The sequence below is a fragment of the Protomyctophum bolini genome (assembly GCF_963924005.1).
Source record: "Protomyctophum bolini genome assembly, chromosome: 6".
Classification (NCBI taxonomy): domain Eukaryota; kingdom Metazoa; phylum Chordata; class Actinopteri; order Myctophiformes; family Myctophidae; genus Protomyctophum; species Protomyctophum bolini.
The window spans coordinates 35,789,818-35,813,120 of record NC_137867.1 but is presented as its reverse complement, the minus strand read 5'-3'; the positions used below and the strand labels follow the sequence as shown (position 1 = coordinate 35,813,120).

The following is a 23,303-nucleotide window of genomic DNA, read 5'->3' as shown; positions in this document are numbered from 1 at the left end:
CAGACTGGCCCAGTGGACTGGCGATATGAACTAAGATGAAGTGGCGAGGGGACACAGCCATTCCTTTGTGCATAATGTAGTCGGACCATCAGTGATCAGCACTTTTCTCTGATCTATGTCCATTGAATCCTCGGCACTGTCACTATAGCTACAACCAAGTGCAATGTTGGCCCACTCTTCATTAATTACCAGATGGACGGCCGGCTGGAGAGACATACATTTTAGCCGACGGTGGGTATTGGCATTTTTACGGCCGTGATTTTGTTTTGCTGCCGTTTAAATGGCCTTTTCAGAGGATGGACAACTTTTTCATGAGGATTCCTCTTTGGACAGACCGAGAATAATGAAACCCCATGTATTGGTGGGACTTAAGAGTTGTCAAGGAGTTTTCTTTTACTTGAACAGGAATGCACTGCAGAGGGGATTCTTAGTTCTAACTTCTAGGCTTGCCCCTTTGAGAAACTTACAGTAGGCAATATGGCACATCATCTTTTTCTTTTTTATTGTTGCCATTTTATGCATTATCAGTCAGTCACTGTAGAGAAACAAGAAACCAAGGGCAAAGAAAGAGAGAGGAGAAACATGCAATACAAGACGCGGCTCGCCAAGCGCCATAATATAGTTACAGTGTATACCTCTGTGAGGTTATGGTTCAGTGATTTCTGGGGGAAAGAAAGTGTCCATACAATGAGCCTGCAGTACTTTGGCTACAATTTCCTAGAACCAGCACCGTAGTCTAGGTAAACCAACCGAAACGCAGAATTCAATTACATTTTTATTCAGCAAAATGAAATCGAATTCCGCTACCGGATTTACCAGGCTATCAGCACCTAACTTACTACAGTACCTGCTTGGCTACAGTGTCCTAGCACCAACACCGTCATTCCGTGTATGTTAAATGTTTTCCTGTGCCATACCGCAGGTCCAACCGCAGCAACCTCTGAGGTCCTGCCCCACTACAGAACGAGTACCAAGAGGTTCAGCAATAAGATTTCTACCCTCCTTTTCCTCGTCTCTGACAGGAACTCCACCATCCCCCTCCCTGGCCTACACCACCACCAACAGCACCATCACCAACCTCTCTCTCCCTATCCACACATCACTGATGTCTCACTCCCGATCTCATGGCGACATATTGATTCCCACGGCTGTGGGTGACATCGGCGCAGATTTGATCATCAGCAGCATTATGGATTTTTTGTGTGACAGACAATTTGCCGGATGGACCATAAGTCTTCCATCCTCCGACCTGAACACATGGTTGACATCAGGGATGCTCCCCGCCGGATTCCTCCTCCCTGCGGTCGTTGGCCTTTGTACGCAGTGTGCGAGATCGCTTTGAGAATGTGGCCAGATGATGTTAAGACTTTGAGGATACGGGTGCTCAGTGCTGGGTAGTCTTTTGGCCCGAGTACCCGTACATCAATATTATGCATACATCTCTCTCCACAGTGCATGTACTGTATGCATAGTTTGCATACACACTCACACACATGCACGCACGCCCGCCCGCGCACAGCCGCACGCACACACACACACACACACACACACACACACACACACACACACACACACACACACACACACACATATATATACTTACTTACTTAACCAAGTAACCAAGTAAATACCCTGACAACACTTTTACAGTGTCATGGGTTTACATCTGAATATTGGTCATCGGTTCTACTGACATGCTTTTATTTTGTATTTTAGACTAGTTTTACTTCCGTTATTTATTTTGTATGTCTGTTTACTGTTCATTTTGCAGTACTTTAACCTAAATAGTAGTCTTCAAGAGACCAGAAGAGGGCTGAAAATACTGGTAGCCAAAGTGGCATTACTTTATTTTTGGACGCAGAGTATAAAGTTAAATAAAGAACGTTTCAGCAGGTCTTCTTCAGGGTATGGCACTTCTTCAGACTATGGCCAGCCAAGTCTATGGACTTTTAATGTTTCTTGAGAGCCTAATTATAATGTCCCCGTCCCAGCCAAAGTCTATGGACTTGAGAACATCAACATGACCCCAAAGATCTGGGTGCCCCCTCTTCACACAAGTGTGATTTTTATTTATTTACTGTGTACTAAAATATAATATTGGCACTTTGACTAACAGAGTGTGCGGCCACCTTTTTGTCTCTTGAAGACTACTGTTTAGATCATTCGACCGTGGACCAGCAGTCCGGCACCACTATAAGGACTAAGAACCAACAGAGAAACATACAGTAAGTACAAGAATGCTACTTCACGGTCTCCTTTGTATGTTTGATCTACTGACCTAGATTGAAATATAGATAGTGTAGCTCTAGCAGAGTAGTGAAGCCTTTACTGTAGCTACTGTAGCATATGTGCAGGCGAAATTATTATCACACCTCACGCTGTGTGGTTTTTGTGTTGATTATGACGATAAACACAAAATATATTGGATTTCAAACAATGCTAGATTAACTATTGTTTGTTGTAGAAGTGGTGGTCAGCACTTGACAAGTAGCTGCCCTACACCTCCCAAAATACGAGCAAGGAAGCTGGCATTTCCGTTCACGAAAATATATTTTAACAAGTAGCATCCTTGTATTTCTAATCGACGACAAAATAACTCCAAACCTTAACCTAATCTTACGAGGACCATAGCATCCCTATATATTCTTTGGCAGACACTCCCCGAAAATGGTCAATCTTCAGCTTTATTGTGCGCGTGTAGAACGGCTATCTTCGATGAAGCTATTTGGTGTAGCGGGGGAAAAACAGGTGGCCTAGTATAGCCTCTTAGGGGATGCCTGTCGACCAAGTATAGGGTTTAGGTGGTTAATGACAACAGCAATGCGATCTTTGTGTTGTCCTTCTTGTGCTTACCGTCTTGTGTTTTATTAATTTACCAAGTGCTTTATTCCATGAACTATACTTGAGATTTTTCAAGACATACTGAATGTTGACATGAATGAATGGACATTTTCATTTTGTCTAACTCAGCTGAATCCACACCCCTTACCACATACTTACCACACTGTAGTAAAGGAACGCAGATGTTATGGGATGACGGGCAGTGACAACACACACACACACACACACATAGCTGGATGTGCACACATGCGATTTGCAGGACTACAAACACTAATATTGCAATAATACAGATGCACAGAAAGCAACTTGCCCACATCAACAGAGGATTTCTTTGTTTATTATTATTATTGTTTTGCTTAGTGTTGCAGTAGGCTACCAGTTTCATGGTGTATTTTCCTTAAGTGAATTATTTCTCTGGTTTGATTCCATAGTTCTGGATTTAATAACTAATTCAAAACCTTTGAAATGTATAGACCAACGTCTGCATGTTAGTAATTTATTATCTTTTAATATTACACACGGTTCCATAGATATTTACCCCCTTACATTTCCTGGTTGCATTCAAACAGACAAATATATATTGCATTCAGCCCTCCTCGTGTGAGTTGGGCTCTCGACTGTATAAATGTAACCATAGTTAAAAACCAATGGACTCATCGTAATCATGATTGATTTAATAATTTATGTGTGTGAGTGGGGGTGGACGGCTGGACGCGTGTCTATATTAGACATGTATACTTGTATCATGCTTTGGTCATCAACGCACTAGCCTAATGCTCCCTATAGTGTTGGAAATGGTATATATAATATAGTTAGAGTGTACAGCACCATTAGATCAAAGCACCAATGCAGTCATTTATTCAGTCAATTAAACACTATACATTCCTGTGATATTTCCACTTTTTGCAAATTAATAAAAAATATTTCTCTCACAACCATGTTGCAATGTCATACTCGGCATACTCGACTGATTACAATCTCTTACCGGTAATAGTGATAGTCTGCTCTTCCAGTTTGAATTGAATAGTTATAATTGCCATTGCACATTCCTGCAGGCACAGTTTGCTTTCTGAGAAATACTAGAAGGCATGTTGGTGGAAATAGCCAATATGCAAACTGCGATGCGTTGACAGCTTGTAGAGCAGCTCTTTATGGCATATGACTAAGTCCAGTGGCTATTTCCACTACTTACTGTAATAAAAAGCATTTTTTCACCCTCTAATTAATGGATTTTTATTATTTCGTTTTTAATGGGATTCTTAAAAAAAAGTTTAAAATTGTGATTTTGTTTTTGTCATACATTTATTTTTTATATATAAAATAAATCATTGCAAAAATAAAATAAAAGGGTATATTGCGCCCGACCCATACTGATTGGGCCACGACTCCACAAATGGGTCCCAGCCCATCCCACTGTTTTGGGAAACAATGCTATACTTATGAGGTTATATGAGGCTATGAAAAAGGCACACGGTTGTCTTCATGTGTCGAACATGTGTTTCTTTCCAGTAGTTTTCCAGAGGTAGACAGACCAGAATGGTTAGGTAACTAACAGGCTATACTACTGCCGCATGCCATCGGCATAGAGTACAGCTCTCTGAGTAAACATTTTGACGTGTGGCTCTCTGGCCGAACCGAACCGCAGGTTAAGCAAACATTAACTCCTTTCAAGCTGGCCTCCCTGTTTTGGGGTATGTATTATTAACCCATTCTGACCTGAGATCAGATTCTAAAAATGTCTTCTACATCCTGACAGTTTTCTGAAAAAGCTTTGTTTCTATGTCAGTCGTTCTTTGATTTTTCAAAAATAGCAGACCTACAAGCTCGTAGAGTGGCGCGCTATGAGCTTGTAGATCTGCTATTTTTTCAATAACTGAAGCATAGCATAATGCTAACACCAAAAGGGGTTCCCGCCCCAAAATGGGTCCAAATGGACACTTCTATTTGGTACCATTTGTAGGCTATACTCTTTACAGTTTTTGTTGAGTTGAGTTACTGGTGGTCCTTGAAATTAAAAAGTTTGAGAACCACTGGACTAACAAATGACCTTTAGGTAGGTCAAGCTAAAAAAAATCGTTAGGATAGATGGTTGAGGATTCTATTGCACTCGTCGTGCTTATAGCTTTGGCAAAAAAATGTCCCAAGGTGAATGATCTGATTGCGTTCTATATTCTGCGGTCATAGAATTCAGCTGTGGGGTGAGCCATGCTTATTTGGTGGCAGAAAAGAAGAATGACAACAGGAATATATGAGATATTAAGCCTGTGCTCTGAAGGTGGAATGGACAGGCTATTTAGGGCAGTCAGAAGTGGGCATCTTGTTCAGATGGATGGCCTTTAAATGCCAAGCAAGGATGAAAGAAAGAAAAAGACAAAAAGAAAGAAAGAAAGAAAGAAAGAAAGAAAGAAAAGGCTGATGAAATGGGGACTGTGACTCTGAAACAGACATATATACCCCACATTTCAGTCATGTTCATGCACTCATCTGTCATGACATCGTCAGAAGAATGGGGACATGCAAAGATATAGGAAACAAAAAAAACTATTTGTGGAAATGTGTTACTTTTTTGTGTTAGCGCGTGTCATTCACTCTAGTAGCATTAACTGTTTATTAAATGAGCATCAAGGCTAATAAATAAATCCAGCTTGATGTGACTATTACAGTATCTCTATACTGTAAGTGGAAGATTTGTCTCTGAGTTCATTCTTGGCTCAAGAGGGTTTTTTTTGTGTAGACATTTGTTGATTCTCAATTTACAACCAAAGCTGTGACCTTTGGTCACCATTAACATTAAACTCCTATTACAGTAGGAACCATTATGCTTTAACAGCAGTTTGCTGAACAGGGTGTGTCTCATTTGATCCTAAATGTTGATTGAAGTGGTTCTATACAGTCATTGATTTTAATGTTCGGACGGCTTGCTGTTATATTCAATGCAGCTGCAGCACACTGGTAAATTACACAAGATTTGACCTTTGACCCTTAACTGTCCTCCATGATTGTGCCTTTCTTTCCACTGTAATTTCATGTTTGTGTTGTGCATAGCAGTGGCAGCCATTTTGCAGTGCCACTCGAAAATAAGCTATTCATTTTTCACATAGAGATTTCCAAAGATATTTATATAAATTATTTAAAGCCTAGAATCAAGCCATCCAGCCTCCTTGTGAATCATGACCATAAAAGCTTTGATTCAGAATCAAAGGTTTTATGGTCATGATTCATCAGGATCCTGGATGGCTTGATTCTAGGCTGAAAATAATTGATAGAAATATCTTTGAAAAAGGAATGAGCCCAAAGGAATGGCTCATTTTCCAGTGGAATATAGGGCACCGCTATGTCCTATTCCTTTCATGAAAGAGTGTTTTGTTTATAAAGGATGACACATTGACCATCAAAATCAATAAATAATTCACAATAATTTATTGTACAATATTTCAGAGGTCCACTGAAATTAAATGCTTGCAGGTTTATCACCACGTACAGTGCTTCACCTGCACACTAAACTTTACTTCAGTCCCGTTATAACAGTGTTGCCAAACGCCTGCGGTCACCTCACTTAAAGCTTTTAATAATACCGCTAACTGTATGAAACATTTGTCGCACTGCCGGCTTTCTTTACATGGTGATTTTTGTGAACCCAAGACATTATATATATTTTTTTCATTCTCCACAGTTAAATAATGAGTGATGATTTCATTTGAAAGTAAAAAATGTATTTGGGTCAGATGAATTGAATATGAAGGACCCAAATTGAAACAAGGCTTTTTGGGGTTTTAAAGGCTCTTTTATTTAACTGTACCTCCTGTGCTTTCTTCTGCAAACTGTTAATAAAGTATTCAATCAATCAATCAATCAATCAATCAATCAATCAATCAATGTTTCACTCTCAGGGTTACTGTGTGGGTTGTGAAGTAAGAATTGATTGTATATGGCAATGTTTACATATAAGTGGATGTACAGTAAAAGTGTTGCTGCTGTTTTTATTTGTAACCTCTGGAATAAAACATTGCAGGTAGTAAAATTAAAGTTTCCCATTTGCAAGTCAACAGTGCAAAAAAAACAAAAACAAAGCTGCATGTGCTGATTGTGCCCAGCACAATATCTGATTCGGAGATAAGTGTATAAATAATGGCAAAATAAAGCATAAAGAAATCGTCTTATAGCCTACCTACACCCTCCTATGTAGAAGTAAAACGCCTGTGGTCTCCGAGGCTAATGTAGACACAAACAGAATCGTGCAGTATTTTTAATGTTGTTTTGGATTTGAGTTTCTTACAAAAATGATGGGGCTGCTGCACCAGCTCATCTCTTACTTACAAGATAAATCAGACTTGTTTTTTGGTATATAGACTAAGTAAGCATATGTTGAACATGCTTAATACAGGTCCGTCCAAGTATATGTTTTGAGTGACATCTGTAGGCCTATACCTTTTGGTTACAACATGCGTGTTTGCGCACGCACATGTGAATACGTGTGTGTGTGTGTGTGTGTGTGTGTATGTGCAGTGGTCGAAAATGAAGTACATTTACTTAAGTAGGCTACTGTATTTGAGTACAATTTTGAGGTATTTGTACATTTTGTAGGCTACTTTACTTGAGTATTTCCATTTCCAATACTTCTACTAACTCCACTAGGACTACATCTCATATCCAAATATTGTACTTTTACGCCACTACATTTATTTGAAAACTTGTGTTACTAGTTTCTTTGTAGTTACTTTGATTTTGGTTATTATTATGAAACATATTAACGACTTCAGCCTACAAATAGCTTGTAGATCTGCTATTTTCAAAAGATTTTTATACATTTGAAAACTTTAAATGGGATATCTGCATAATAAAGTAATTTCTACTTTTTGTAGCCTACATTTTGATGCCAAAATAGCTTTTGTACTTTTATATACTTTGTATATTTGAGTACGTTTTCCATCACTGTGTGTGTGTGTGTGTGTGTGTGTGTGTGTGTGTGTGTGTGTGTGTGTGTGTGTGTGTGTGTGTGTGTGTGTGTGTGTGTGTGTGTGTGCGTGCGAATGCGGGTGCGCTCTCATCACATCCCATGTGACGTGTGCGTCACACGTCTCAATTCAATTCAAACGTGGTGCGGTCCAATGCGCAGCACGGAGAAGGCTCTGCGGTGCTTGCGCAGCAGCAGGCGGATCTTCTCGTCGTCAGAGTCCGGGTCCAGGGGCTTGTTGTACTCCTCGTCCTCCACCTCGTTCTCCGAGGCGTCTCCCCCCACGCCGCCCGGACCCCCGTGGCAGCCGGCCTGCGTGGAGCTGGGCTCCGACGCGCTCTTCTTCCTCCACTTGGTACGTCGATTCTGGAACCACACCTAGTCAGGAGAGGCAGAGAGCGAGAGAGATGTTTGTTTGATCCGTCATTATTCTGTCTGACAGTGACTCACAACACAAGGAAGCTGCAGTGCAGTCACGTTACTCACGTAGCCTACTGAAGAAAGTTGACGACGATTTCCAGCAAATCCAAACTTGTTTGAGGCTGAAACAACGCGCTCAAACAGTTTGGGGGTATAAAAAAGGGGTCTGAAAGTTCAGTAGCTAGGCTACTAGCTATTTAATGCGAAATTAAAGTAGTCACTCGTCAGCCTAGCCTACGTATGGCCAGTGACACACGCGTGCGACACACACACGCTACATAATTTTCTTATTTTTCTTCAGGACCAATAATAATTGGAATAAACAAACAAACAAACAAACAAATTGATCAGATCAAACAGCCCTATATTGCAAATAAATCACAGGTTACAAGTTTCGAAGTTCAGACTAAAATAATGGAACAATAAATAAATCTGGTCCAACAGTATGTGTACAGGATTTGGGAATTTAAATCTGCTACGCTTCCTTAACTGGTAAAATGTCAGCTTATTTCATTGGAGTTTGAGCCTGCATTTTTATAAAGGATGGAAATCTAAACCAGGGGTAGGCAACATTGGCACAGGGGAGGGTGATCACTGGCATACATGTGAGAGAGGGTTTTTCCTTACAAATTTTATATATAAAAACACCAGTTAAATTAAGTCCCCTCACGTATAGATCTATGCAAATGACATCCTGCACAGTGACATAATTATACATTCATTCAAACTCTTATAACTCTGACTGGGGAGGGAGTCTGGGAGATTGGGTTATTGAGTCTAATGACCATTACATCCTGAGATATATATATATATATGTATATATGTATGTATATAAATATATATATATATATATATATATATGTATATAAATAATTTGGATGTGGTGTCACTGGCACACTGACGACTATCAAGAAAATAAAAACATGGCACTTCATGTCAAAAAGGTTGCCGACCCCTGCTAAACGCTTCAATTCTTATATATATATATATATATATATATATATGTAGTAAATATTTTTATTTTGATCTTGCCTACCTGTATGGGCATCACTAGTGACATTTGCGCTGTCTCAACCTTTTAATACTGTTGATAGATGTAACACAAGTGCACTAACTGCACTGAGTAGTCATTCTGCACAGAATGTGACAGACATGTAAATGGGTGGAAACCTCATACAGTATGTCCGAAAAACTAAAACTGCTGCTTTTCAGGATTCAAATTCTAAATCAGCAAAAGTATCAGATCTACAAGCTTGAAAACGCTGCGATTTGTGCCACATTTCGAGTTTGTAGATAATATGCTAGTGTTGATGCTTTTGTGTGACACTGCAGTTTGATGCAGTATGGTGTTGGTTTACAGGGAGTACCGTGACTTGTGACTATCATGCCCAGGAGGGAATAAGACAAAATGTACCTTGACTTGCGACTCTGTCATGCCCAGGGAATAAGCCAGTCTGGCTCTCTCCGGTCCCGCCAGGTACTTGGTTTGCTCAAAGGTTTTCTCCAGGGCAAATATCTGATGTCCACTGAATGTTGGCCTAGTGTGTTTCTTCCTGCCTGACATCTCCCCCAGAGTATTACTGTCTGGAATTAAAAATAAATACAGAACACTTGAACACGTAAATAATATACTTGCACTGGTACGTAAAAGTATATTCACACGGGATAATCTAATAAATTATTCCAGATCACTGAGAAGTTAACTGAATCTAAATCAAAATAATTGCACGTTAATTTTGTTTGCAACTTATCAGAAGCAAAATGACAAATACAATTTTACATTTAACATTGCACTGGTAGCTTTATCTAGTGATCAGCCATTTGCAGTTCCTTTTTTATTTGGTATGCCTACCAATTATTCTGGCATGTGGCATTCAATGTATCAGACATTTTCATACGGCTTTATCTTTTTCACATATGACTCGTAAATATATAGCGGCATCGATATGCCACATTAATTCATCACCCAAGTTTAGTTGTACCATAAAACAAATGAAACCCTTTGCAACAGGAAATGCATGTCATCATTACACATATAATTACCGTCTTTGTGTTTACCACATTCTATGGGCTTTCATAAGACACTGTGATGCTTCATAAATACATACAGACTTCACTAGAGCAACACTTACTGCCAAGTCATTTACTTGAATGAAAGCATCTGGCATCTCTGTCAGCAAAGTAACAAGACATGTTGACAGAGGAAGGTAACTTCTGCACGACAGAGAAATGGTCTAGCAAGGAGAGGAACTTGTTCTATTGTGTGACCCGTGTGCATGCGGAGGTCAGACAAGAACGTTCGAGAGACTCACTGTTGGCGCATTGCTGCCTCCCTCCTCGCCAGTCGTAGCCGTTCTCAGCCCAGCAGCTGACGCTGCGAGCCTTCATAGGGCAGTCCGGCTTAGCGAAGCCGTTGTAGTCTCGGTTATAGTACATTCCGGCGCCGGTAACGGACGGGCCAAAGCCCCCCATCGTGGAGTATCCGGAGAGCAGTGTGGTGGTGCCCGATGTTCCCATGCCCACCATGGAGCGGCTGAGGATGTCGCTGATGCCGTGAGGGGTGCCCGCTGCCAGCTGGTTGTTCAGGCCCGGGTTTAGTTTATAGAAGGAGTTGGGTATGGAGTATTGGCACACCGGTGCCTTGAGATCCGAAGGGAACTGATTCAGGCCGTTGTTGAACAGAAAAGACCCCTGGATGTTTGGATCCATGGGAAGTGTCTCTGTCTCCGGGTTACACCGACTCACTTGCCCACAGCAACGTCCAGTTGGTCAGGTCAGGTCAGGCGGACCCTGTTTGGCCCACGGGAGTCCACTTGTGCACACCTGACAGATTTATAATCGCGCCCCCAGTCTCTATATGTTCAAATGATTAACTCAATGGATGCTGCTATCCGCTACCGTTTCACCAAGTTTCTTCCAATAAGTCCCTGATGTCTGCGAAAGTTGCTACTACAGCGTGGAATATTCTAGTGCCAATAGAAAGGCTTTCTTCACTCTCTCCCCTCACCTGTTCTTAGCCATAGTGTGGTGTATGATAATTCCATAATCGCCTTCAGGTGAGCCCTCTGGAAGGATTTCACAGTGGCTCCTAAAAGACCGATGCCTCCCGTCAGCTTTCTCCTCAGGGGTCATAAATAAGCGTTATCTTGAAAATGGAAGTGGCACCTTGATAAAGACTGGCCACATTAGAATCCCGCCCTCGATTGGTCGGGCTCTCAGACCTCCAGTGCATTTCCATTGGCTCCCCAGTGAAAGCCAAGCCTGTCATTGGAAGGCAGCAGATTGATAGTGTTTTGAACAGGTGGAGTGGGAACAAGTTGGTTTTTGATGGCCTGCCATGCACGGCCAGCCGAGTGTGGTGGAGCAGAGACGGCTTGCTGCCTGCATGGACCTGAAATACACAGAATAACACTTTCCTTGTTCCCAAAATACAATTTTTAGTTTAAATTGATGCCAATGTGTTGGGTTCTTAAAACAAATTATTCCTTGTGTTCATATTATAACCCTTTTTTGGCACATTGTTAAACATTCTTATATAAATATGACTGTTGCCTTCTTTCTTTTTTTCCCCCTTTTATTTTCCTGTATTAGAAAATATGATTGTATGAGTGCAATAATGAATTAAAAGGGGTATGTCAGACATCATCACTTAAAATCTTTGTGTACTTATAGAGGCATCTGTAGCATTTTATAAGTGTATCATTACAGAATGAATACGTTTAGCCTTAGCCTTTTGATTGAGATGTACCCAGAGGCAAAAAGGAAATCCTAGAAATGCATGTGAACCTTCTAATTCAAAGCATAGCATTTCTGAAAATGTTTCCCTCATAATGGGGATTAATTGTCTTGGGATAAATTGTCTTGCTCAGCCTACCAGCAGCTGTAATTCAGTAGACATGTGTGATTGACTGCATCTCATATATCTTCATTATTCATCATCGTCACATTGATATAACATTCAGTGGAGTTTTAGTTCAAGTGAGGGAGAAGCTTATCATAATGAGACCTTTTGGAAGTGGTTACAGATTGAATTGGAAAAGTTCAAAGAACAAATGCAGTATATCAAAATATGACCCCCCCCTGACACAACAAAATAACATCACAAACACTATACACAAGTAAAAACACACAAAATAACATACTGAATATTGTTTTACCAGCTTGATACTTCCTGCCTTTTCTTAATTTCATGGGAACTGCTTATAAACAAATTATTTTACTTTTTGATTACCGGTATATGTTTGAGTTACACTTTAACTTGCACACATACATTCTATTTGCTCTTAAACACGATAGAATGCAGTAGATTGCATGGCCTGTGCTTTTAGAGCAGTAGTTTAGTTCACCCAAAAGCTACTTATTTTCTATCAATTACAACACTATATATGTTGAGAGTGCAGCGGACTCAATTCTATCCCTCCAAGAGAAGTCTGCACAAACACGCGTGCACATGTGACACACACTCACTCACACACTATCATGCACGCACACACACACACACATGTAGATGCATGCACACACGTGTAGACGGCGTGCACACAAAGATAAATGCGTGAACACAGATCTCAGCAGTATCCTCACTTTGCATACACACTCACAGCATTGTTACTTTGCAAGCACAGAGAACATCAATTATTAACAGACTGTGACTGTGTGTGTGTGTGTGTGTGTGTGTGTGTGTGAGAGGGGAGTACCCTAACCATGGTAAGGGGTGGGGGAAGTTTGGGATTTCCCCAGTTGGATGAGGACCCTGGTTCATTGAAGGGGCAACGAGTGGGCATGTTGAATGTGTTTTGTGTGAGTATGAGAGGCTTATACTGTAACTGTAATAATAGTTTTATAATCTTCTATAGGCTATACTCAACAAAAAACAACAATGTATCCCACAAAAAAAAAAAATACAAATAAGCTACTGTGCGTAAATCACAAGTACAGTTGTAATTTGGCGTATCATCCTTAATATGCTTTATTTATCATTCAGGAGGGCAGTTTAAAAGAAAGGGAGCAGGGTCAATCTGAAGAAAAGATTAAACCAAAACGGTTATGCAAGATGACAGAAAGAAAGGGCAGTAACTTTCCAAGAATGAGGATGATGCAATTCTGGAATTTTGGCTGCTCCTCCTCTGGTCCTCATCATCTTGTCACATGAAGACTTGACTCAGTGACAGTGTTGGTCACATGAGCACAACGTGCATTCTCCTTTAGGGGGCAGCAAAACTCCCCAGCCATTATTCAGGTTCAGAAAACTGACAGCTTCTATACTAGTATACACTACACAGTATATATAGTCTACTCTACACACACACATGCACACACCTAACTGCAGTGCAGCACGTGAAAGACCCATTGAGTTTTGGTTTTGTTATTTCCTTCGACTGGCATTGAATTCACAATATGCTCATTTAGTGGGACAATGTAATGTTTAAATTGCCCATATCTTGTAAAACCTTTGCCCTTCCCAAACATATGAAGCGGGTATCAGACACATGAGCAATACAACATTAACCACAAGGACAACAATATCTTATAACGAAACTGATATCATTGCGTAGCGGTGTAAATGTTGAACTTGCGTACAGATCAGATTCAACGGCAGATTGTGTTTTTGATTCATTGAGTACAAAAGGACCCCAATGGAAAACAAGCCAATGAAGCCATAGCCATATAGGCTTTCTTGGGTTTAAGTCTCTTGGCAGACCTTGTATCGAACTGTACTTTTGTTTTGTAAACTGCTAGTGCTAATAAAGTATTCAATCAATCAATACATAAATCAATGTTGTTGAGGTTAAACTGGGGCTTTGCTTTGATAGAAAATGCCCTTTGTAACAGATTGATTGATTGAATACTTTATTAGTAAAAAATGTAAACAAAATGTTAAGGCTAAAAGGATAACAGAAAAACAAGTCCTAGGTACTTGTTTCTATTGTGGTCCTATGTATCCAATTCACCAACATATCACAAAAATAATATACAATGCAGTGCTGAAGCCAAGCATCCACACAGCACAGCCAAGTATCCATCAGAAAATGGTTAAATTATGCTTGTATGTATAATGAAATGTTGGTGTGGTACACTCAACCAGACCGTAGCATTGTCTAACATATAGTTTAATAAAACGGGGTATAATACAGTCACAAGTAATAATGTTATAACAGTCACTGTTTAGATCACTATGCATTAAGTGTCCACTGACATTTTTGTATTTCATTTTGTTAATGAAAATTAATTAATTCAATGAATTCAATGAATAATTTCAAGTATAAATCTTCAAACTGGAATCCAGCACTGTCTGCGCTTACAGACTGCCTGATAAAGGTCTGACCGACTGAAACGTTGCTAAATAAAATTAAGTGCAGTGAAATGTTGGTGTTAACCACTTTCACTTTCACTTATAAGAGATTCAGATATAGCAAAAAAGAAATAGCATACTCCCATACAAGCTCACAAGTCACAACGCATGGCACTGGGATGTTGTGAGCTTGTAGATCTGCTATTTGTGCTACTTTTGTGTGACAGTGTAATTTTGAGCTAAATGCAAAAGAATACACTTTTGGGCACTCAGAGTTTGGCACCAAGCCAAGGGAAGGCGGTCTCAGCCTCCTGCCTGAGTAACTTTGGGTACTTTTCCAAAGTCCCTCCCCTTTGGTTGTGATTGTTTTGTATGTCAGCCTCTTGCACGTGTGTGGACCAGCAGGGGTATAAAAGCAAACCACTACAGCCACCTCGTCAGAAAACCAAACAACTCAACAAGACACAGATGTATGTAAATAGTCTCCTAGACATGCTCAACGCACTCCCTGACCTCTTCAAGATGATGGACAAGATCTGCACCACCGACTCTAGTAAGGCTTTGTTTACATTATATACAACTCAGTATTACTACATGGTAACATCCTGAAATGACCTCAGAGTCCTGCATTTAACAAAATGTAACTCAAATGTGACTCAATGAATTTTTTTTCACCTTTAGTCTTATCGATGATTACTCATCGTCTAAAGATGAGGATGCAAAATATCACCATAAGCCGAAATGTATTGCAGCATTACAAGGCAGGGATGCAATGCATGCTGTAAGCAGGAAGTAATGCATGTCCATGCAGGCCTATGACGCTTGCAATGCTTACAGTAAAATGATGCTGCAGATTATGTCATTCAGACAGCCACATAGTTCATTTCTGATCAACTAGTAGGCTAGTTTTGGTTAGACCAGGGTTTGTTTATGAGAGGGAATTAGTGTATATACTGTACTAATTCCCTCTCATAAACAAACCCTGTACAAGTGTACAGCAGTGTCACTTTATCGCTATATCACATATGTATTCATTAATAGCACTCATTTTCCACTTATACGTATGAATGGATTATCTTCAAATATAAACCTAAAATTGAGGAGATGATTTTCATAAACTGCCTATGCAAATGTTAACAGTTGCTTATTAGCTTACCATATGACACATGACTTACCATAGCCAATAGAAAATACATTCCGAATTGTGATAGGGGACTTCTGGACAGATAAGAAGTTACTTTCATTTTTACTGGGTTTTACTTTCAGGTTTACAGTCAACCTTGTTTTCATCTTCCCCTATATTTTCTTTTTTAACCATCTTTCAGTCAACAAACCTCTTCCTCTTAGCGCTGTGTTCATTTCATTCTGTAAAGCACAAATCTCTTTTAGATCTAGTTTTTATTCACTGCAGTATGTAAAATAAATCATCACACACTCATTCCATTCATTCAGAGTAAACATTAGTTGTTTGCTCTTCCATGACCCTCGTGTTCCTCATATTTAACCACTTTGGACATGTCATAATGAGCAATGTGAATATATTGTTTAAACATTTTCAAGCGACAATAGATCTACATAGGCCTACAAGATCACATATCGCAATGCAATGGGCCTACTTTGTGAGCTCGTAGATCGTCAATTTTCACTACTATTTATTATTATTTATAGAGCTGGTAAAAACTGAATCCATTCTCTTTGGTTCTAATAGTATTTCCTTTACAGGATCTCCTCACTGGTCAACAAAAACACCTTGAAAACCTTAACAGGAGCCCTCGTGCAAGGTTTCTTTGACTATGCATGCACCTCCTGGTACCACAGCACCTCAAAGTCCCTTAAAACTAGGCTCCAGACTTCCCAAAACAAACTGGGCAGGCTTCTACTTGGCCTCACCCCCCGAACCCACCTCACTCCTGCCCACTTTGACAGGCTGGAATGGCTTAGGGTCGACGACAGAGTACAGCATCTTGCAATGGGTCTGGTCCACAAGATTCGATACACCACCAAGATACCCATGTACCTGTCTAGATACTTCCTTAATGTTAACGAAGTCCACACCCACAACACCAGAGGGAGTGCAACGAACCATGTACAACCCAGATTCGGCACAAACAAGGGACTAAATTATTTTCGCTCCTATGCCACCAAAATGTGGAACGCCCTACCAACATGTGAATCCCTTGACTCCTTCAAAACCGCTCTCAAAGGGCACCTACGGACGGCTGCAATTCGAAACTGGCCCCCGTAAAATCTGAATCACCGCCCCCCCGTTTTCCCCTCGCTGTATAGGTTTCTTTTCCCTTTTTACCTCCTTTATGATGAATTCCTGTTCTGTTCTTTGACTATATAGAAGTGTCTATTTGTACGTCTCTAAATGTTTTGATGAATTGAACATGGTGGACCCTCTTGTAAACAAGTGTAATGCTTAATTGGGTCGTCCACTCACAGTTAACAGTCTTTGTATTGAGTTTGTGCTTGAAATGTACCGTAATCAAAATCAATCAAAGCTGTTAACATTCTATGTGCTCCAGTTTTTATTTTATTTTAAGCAAGCTTCCTCTCTCTCTCTCTCTCTCTCTCTGCAGGATCAGAGGAGTCAAGGGCTAAACACACCGTCTGCGAACGCCGCGCGTCAAAACAGCCGCCTCCGTTATTTTCACCCGGTGTGTGTAGGGCTTCACACAGGTGTGGGATGTTCTGTCTCGGTCCTTTAACCTTCCACATGCAGGCCGTGGGTGAGCACGTCAGCCTGAGCCAAGGGGACAGACTGGCAGAGAGGACTCCGGGTACATTCAGACATGGCCTGGTGTTCAGCAGCCGCCCGCTGAAGGTACGGGAGAGGCTGCGTCTGAGAGTGATGGTGGGAAACACTCCGAAATGGCAAGGGGCGCTGCGAGTGGGCTTCACCAACGTTCCACCGACGTCCAGGGCTCTCCCTCTGCCCTCCATGGCTATCCCCGACCTCACAGATACACCCGGGCACTGGGCCGCACCCTTACCTGAGAGCCTCTGCTGCTCGGGTTCAGAGCTTGAGTTCTGGGTTTCTTCTGGCGGTAACATCTGCTTTAAGAAGATGAACGACGTTGCCAAGTATAAACTGAAGGGAGGAGTGAATTTCTGTCAGCCCCTATGGGCCATGGTTGACGTCTACGGACAAACATGCTCCATTCTACTACTAGGTAATTCATCGTCCACAATTCCACATCAACCCATCAACCCAGCCCTATAGTGTTTTTTACATCTTGTAGATCTAAGAGATTTGGGTCAGTGGGACAAAATTAGGGGATGAAGTACAGAGCCCCGGAGGACCCATGGGTGAAATATTTCAAACATTTTCAAGTGGTTAATTAGCCTGTTATTTATTTGGAGAACAATGCTTTTTTTTAACTTGCCATCCCACTTCACCTCACATTTGATTTCTTTTTGCAGGCTCAGAGGTAACAGGACCTTTGAGATCCCGGAGGTCATGCCCCACTCCGGAACACCTTTTCTCACCTGATGTCGACAACCAGTACAATTTGAGCTGTTCTCCAGAGGGCATCTGCAGAAACACGGACAATTGTATTTCCTATCTGGCCAAGGAACTCAAATCAGGTAAACTAAACAGGCTCAGTCCAAGACACAACGATGATGTTTATAAATCAGTAGTCCAAGAAATATACATTCAAGTTGTTATTGCATACTTTTTCATGATGGTGTAGATTTAAAACAATCAATGCGTCTCTTTTCCTGCGTATAGAGACTGTGAAGAACTGTGTGGCGTGTATGGCAGAAGATGCCAGCGTCACTCTGCGCTGTGGCCACACATGCTTATGTCACCAGTGTACCACCAGGGTGATCCAGGAGTTCGGCACCTGCCCGCTGTGTCGAAAGTCTATCTGAGATACACTGAGAGGAGGCCACAGGCCAGCCATGCACTGTTAATGTCTATCTGAGATTCACTGAGAGGTGGCTACAGGCCAGCCATGGACTGTTAATGCTGTGAAAATGAATTCTGCTGCAGAAGGTCCCAGGGAGAAGGCTAATGATTATTTGGTTATTAACCACATTAACCCTGGCTTCCATATTCTGAATTGCAGATCTACAAGCTGTTGAAGATTGGCCTTTTTCGCCATTTATCGCACAACAAAGTACATACTGTAGGACTCAAGCGGTTAAATCTATAAACAGTGGTATAAACAGTGTCACCCCAGCGACCCTGGGATCTTCCCAACCTTTCTCCACTGCAGGCTGCTTACTGGCCTCAGTGAAGCACTGTGTTTGAAGCACTATGAAGAAGCTGTGGAAAGTGAAAGTCAATTACAAATGATAGTTCTGAGGTCTGCTGGACTTTTGATTTAAAAGTAGCCTATACTGTGATTGGATTGCTGTAATGTAATGCAGATTATGGATGTATCATGTACCTATATATGTTTGTTTATAGGATGTTGTGTACTGTTGTTTTGTCTGTTTTTGTCTGCCTTTTATTTTTCAACTTTTACTGATCCTGTATTTAAGGTTTAAAAAGATAGTTCTATATCTCTCACTGAAGAAAAGGCTTATTGCACTAAAGACAATGAATGTACTGTATGCAATTGTATACTATATTCCTATATAGGGAATATATGGATGGAAAAAAAACATACATACTTTATATACTTTACTTTTTGATCTCAGGGTTATATTTGATAATACTCTATTAGTATTATACGTTATTGTATATGATAAATGATTAGATTCTTAACATAGTGTGTACTTTGTTATTCTTTACCTATTTGTATTATATATATATAATATTTATTTTATGTATTATTTATGTGTTCAGAAATATTGCTACGTTTATTGTGCATGATCGTCATCACATTAATTAAATTATTGTGCTGATTATAGCCTATTTGTTGTCAATGTCAAGACTTGAATTTACCTGATAAAAGTCTGTCCAATCAAGATGACGAGTCCCTCACTGAATGTTAATACAAATTATACAATATTGGTGCTGACTGCTGAATAATTATTTTGACAAGAACCCACCTGTAAAATGCCAGTGTTGAATTGCTAAAATAAGAGTAAAGTAAGAGTTTGTTTGATGATTCTGAACCAATTATTATTACAATACAAGGCAGTGATGAAAACACAGTAGGCTATAGGAAACAATACAAGCTCATGCATGGCTATAATTGTAGTCGATAATGTCACATTGTCACCTACCCATATGCTGCTGTAGTGATAAACTGAAGTCAAGTCAGCCTTTTTTTCAAAGGCTCATGCACAGCTTGAACCAATCAATTTCCAAGGCAACCCTAACCTTGCCTCACCATGGCAACCCCAGTCCAGCCCAGGCATCACCTCGAATATCTCATGATGAAATTCGCTTCTCATAACATCAGGGCCGGATTTACCATCTGCCGCTATATGTGCAGCTGCACAGGGGCATGTGGCATATTGGAAAAAAAGAAGAAAAAAATCTGATCGCAAATCTGATCAAAAAAGCTAAAAGCTGCGCAGTTTACACCCAAAAGAGTAGGCCTATATCACTATTGAGGGCACTGCAGGCAAATTTGCTTTTTGTAAGCGACTTCGTCATTCTGGGCTTGTGTTGTCTGTAACGTCGCTTGGGCTTATTTTTCCATACCTCGTTGCTGGTTTCTCTCTCGAAATCTGGCGTGTGTGTGTGTGTGTGTGTGATTGTGTGTACTACACGTGGTGACGCGCAAGTTTGTTTACTGCATGTGTGACTAAAGTGTCATGGCGGAGCCCATATCGCGTTTAATTCAAATGGATATATTCCTGCTTATTTCCTTCAACTGCTCCAATCCAGCACAAAGAACAGTCAAAGTAAGTTTACATTCTACCGATGTTAACCATCTCAAACCCTCACCTAGCCCCTCTCGGAACCCTACATAAAGCTTTTATGAAATTTGATTGTCGCTTTATCAAAGTGTCAGAAACTTTACTACATTTGGGTTCTGCTTGCGGGGCTAACCCTCACCCTAACCTAGCCCCGCAAGCAGAACCCGAATGTAGTAAAGTTTCTGACACTTTTATGACTTTACTGCATTGGGTCCTGCTTCACGCTGGGCTGTCGCCAGTTACGCACAAACAAATACAATGTAAACACGCCATGAGGGACTTCTGCGCGCTTTTACCATGTTTATTCATGTATTGACTTACGAATGTGCGAACTATAAGTACCTTACATACCATACCGACACATCTCCTGTGTCGCGGAAGCCGTTAAGTATTTTTAATCCATGATTGATTAAAAATGTTGCTTCTTCCTACCTTGTTTATTGACACCTCATTGTACCGCCTATCTGGCTAGCTAGTGGTGCTACAGCTATGACGGAGCAGATCAGAGGCAGGGACATAGCCCGCAAAGCCAACCGCACATCGGGAGGCGGTACAATAAACGGTAAATAAACAAGAAGAAATCAAAGCGACATTTTTAATCAAACATGGATTAAAAATACTTAACGGCTTCCGCGACACAGGAGATTTTATCAGAGGTATGTAAGGTACTTATAGTTCGCACATCCGTAAACAAACACAATAAAAAGCGTCCTAATACCGCGCCGATCGACTAAACGATGAGTTTGTGTATATCCGCGTCCCAACAATCGCATTGAAAAATCTTAGCGTGACCAGGAACCCTACGTTAAAGCGCCCATCAAATTTCATAAAAGCTTTATGTAGGGTTCCGAGAGGGGCTAACCCTAACCTAACCTCCCACGGGGAAGCACACCTAAACCTAGCCCTGAAAACATGACTGCCATGATGATTATACGAGAGTCATGTTTTCAGGGCTAACCTAAACCTAACCTAAGAGTCTGTTTAATTATTTAATAATTACATTTTATACTGTGAATGAATTGCACTAGCAAAGTGTAACATGCAGTGAGGGACGGAACGTTTGTTCTACCCCATGGGTTTTCTGGGGTCCTAATATAAGGAGCGCAGCTTCCGGTTCTCCATAGTTACATTCTGGAAAGAAAAGCAACACGTAAAATCTTTTCATTGCTCCGTCTTTATCCCTGTTTATTCAGGTTCAGTTGTTAATGAGGTACTCAGCAGCCCTGAGACCTGTAACAGAGGCTTGTCATGTCAGCTGTCACTCAACTCAATGAAGGCCAATGGAAGACGATTTGGGCTGTCTGTAAAACAATCTGCCCATTTAGTTTTTCTTGCAAATATTTGATGCTGCTGCTTTAGATTCTACCAGCATATAAACACAGCAGAGGCCCTTCCAGGGAACCCTAGGTACCAGGGTCAACTCACATAAAGTGACCTCCGACGAGACAAGCTGTCAGCCAATTCATTGGGAAAAAATGCTGTCTGTATTACACTTATTACACTATTATACTTATTACACTATTACATTTATTACACTTGCACTTATCGGATTGAGGGAACATAGGGTCTGTATAGAGCTGAGGGAACAAAGGGCTGAGGGAACATAGGGCTTAGGGAACATGACCCCGGTGTGGGAGATGCAAGCAGCACGGTAAATTCAAATATTTTCAGTGAGAAAACAGAATACCTATAGAAAACTAGTAAAATGGACATATAGAAGTAGCTCAAAACGCTGCAAAGATTTTATCCATCTACACCTGAAAAATCAGACCCACCACGAGGTGATAAAAGACGATGAAGAGTGAGAAATATGCCGGGGTGGGTACCCAGATGATGAAGGTCCTCACCAAATTGCTATGGTAGGCCACCGGGTGGTGCTATAATGAAAGCTTCTTTACCCTTTTTAATTTAAAGGCCATAATAGGAGTTGGTTTTCTGGAAGAATCTGTACATGTATGCAAAAAAAAAACGTGAGTGTCAAATAGACTTCTAAACAAGTACAAGGTTAATATAGCAACAGTAATAGGTTAAATATAACATAAATTAGGACATTGGAGACATCAAAGTGTCAATGAAGTGAACAAGACATTTGATCAGGCTCTGTTGACGTTAAAAGTTCTGTGATGCTCTGGGTGACTAATATAATTAGTATAGTGTTCAATACAATCTTAACAGCATGGAATTTGGCACATTGTGAAATGCTTTGGAGAAAGCACTATACAGTATGCACCATTTAGCATTTCATTTATATTTACCCTAACGACATGAAAATCATGGTTTTATGTTCCTGTTTTTGTGTTCTATTGGGTATTGCAACGATTTTGTCCAGGCTGTATGTGGGCCAAAAGAGGGACTTTTGCCTCTTTATCACAATGACACAGGCAATACATTCTATTCTATTCTATGGTTCAGACCCACATAATGGACAGACAGTGGTGGACAAAGAACTCAAAATGTTAACTTAAAAGTATAAATACCACAATGCAGACCAATATTCAACATATACTTAAAGTATAAAAAGTAAAAGTGGAGCCGAAGTAAAAGTACTGCAATTTGGAAATACTCAAGTAAAGTAAAAGACTCCTCAAATTTCATTCATTTGTTTAAGTTACATTGCAAGTCATGCAATCTCACTTCTCCCTTCTCTTTCCAGAAGCTGCCAGAAGCTCCCAGACTGTGTTCTGTCATTATTACAGCTGTCACTCCCGCCACCCCCCCCCCCCCCCACACACACACACACACACACACACACACACACACACACACACACACACACTACTACCACCACACTCAACCAACCTTGGCTTACACCTCCCACCCTGGCCCGCCCTGCCCCCGGCACTTTAGTGACATAGACATTTGCTAGTGAGTTCTCTTCTCAGCTGTTACCATGTATGTGCCCTAAATAGACATTATCAGGACCAGACCAATGTTTCCCAGGAGGGGTGATGATTACAGTTAAACCACAAACTT

The 23,303-nt window shown here is 40.7% G+C and overlaps 3 protein-coding genes across 6 annotated transcripts in view; 2 read left to right on the top strand and 1 right to left on the bottom strand.

Annotated features, from left to right (window-relative positions):
- inpp5l (inositol polyphosphate-5-phosphatase L) overlaps positions 1 to 3,503 on the top strand; it is a 37,813-nt gene extending 34,310 nt beyond the window's left edge. For 2 of the 3 annotated variants that reach the window (XM_080766416.1, XM_080766418.1), the window contains exon 16: positions 923 to 3,503. The gene's annotated coding sequence lies outside the window, so the exon portion shown is untranslated. The remainder of the gene's footprint in view (positions 1 to 922) is intronic. The other variant, XM_080766417.1, reaches the window with a different exon arrangement.
- Positions 3,504 to 7,930: 4,427 nt separating this feature from the next.
- On the bottom strand, positions 7,931 to 10,924 carry nkx6.3 (NK6 homeobox 3; the record flags this gene model as incomplete). Its single annotated transcript, XM_080766045.1, has 3 exons — positions 7,931 to 8,173; positions 9,630 to 9,799; positions 10,528 to 10,924. 3 exons carry the CDS (start codon positions 10,922 to 10,924, stop codon positions 7,931 to 7,933), a joined length of 810 nt encoding a protein of 269 aa, XP_080622171.1.
- Positions 8,022 to 18,499, top strand: LOC308317190 (E3 ubiquitin-protein ligase NEURL3). 2 transcript variants are annotated; one of them, XM_080766044.1, is made up of 4 exons: positions 8,022 to 8,150; positions 17,087 to 17,680; positions 17,931 to 18,095; positions 18,241 to 18,499. In XM_080766044.1, exons 2-4 carry the CDS (start codon positions 17,194 to 17,196, stop codon positions 18,381 to 18,383), a joined length of 795 nt encoding a protein of 264 aa, XP_080622170.1. In that variant the 5' UTR covers positions 8,022 to 8,150; positions 17,087 to 17,193; the 3' UTR covers positions 18,384 to 18,499. The 2 variants fall into 2 exon arrangements, with proteins under 2 accessions (XP_080622170.1, XP_080622169.1); XM_080766043.1 differs by lacking the exon at positions 8,022 to 8,150 and adding an exon at positions 14,943 to 15,057.
- Positions 18,500 to 23,303: the final 4,804 nt, after the last annotated feature.

Bases quoted from the DNA above. Each gene is read 5' to 3' on its own strand.
- LOC308317190 (XM_080766043.1), top strand. From the start codon at position 14,973: ATGTATGTAAATAGTCTCCTAGACATGCTCAACGCACTCCCTGACCTC. The intron at 15,058-17,086 runs GTAAGGCTTTGT...CTCTCTCTGCAG, and splicing joins GATCTGCACCACCGACTCTA to GATCAGAGGAGTCAAGGGCT. The intron at 18,096-18,240 runs GTAAACTAAACA...TCCTGCGTATAG, and splicing joins GGCCAAGGAACTCAAATCAG to AGACTGTGAAGAACTGTGTG.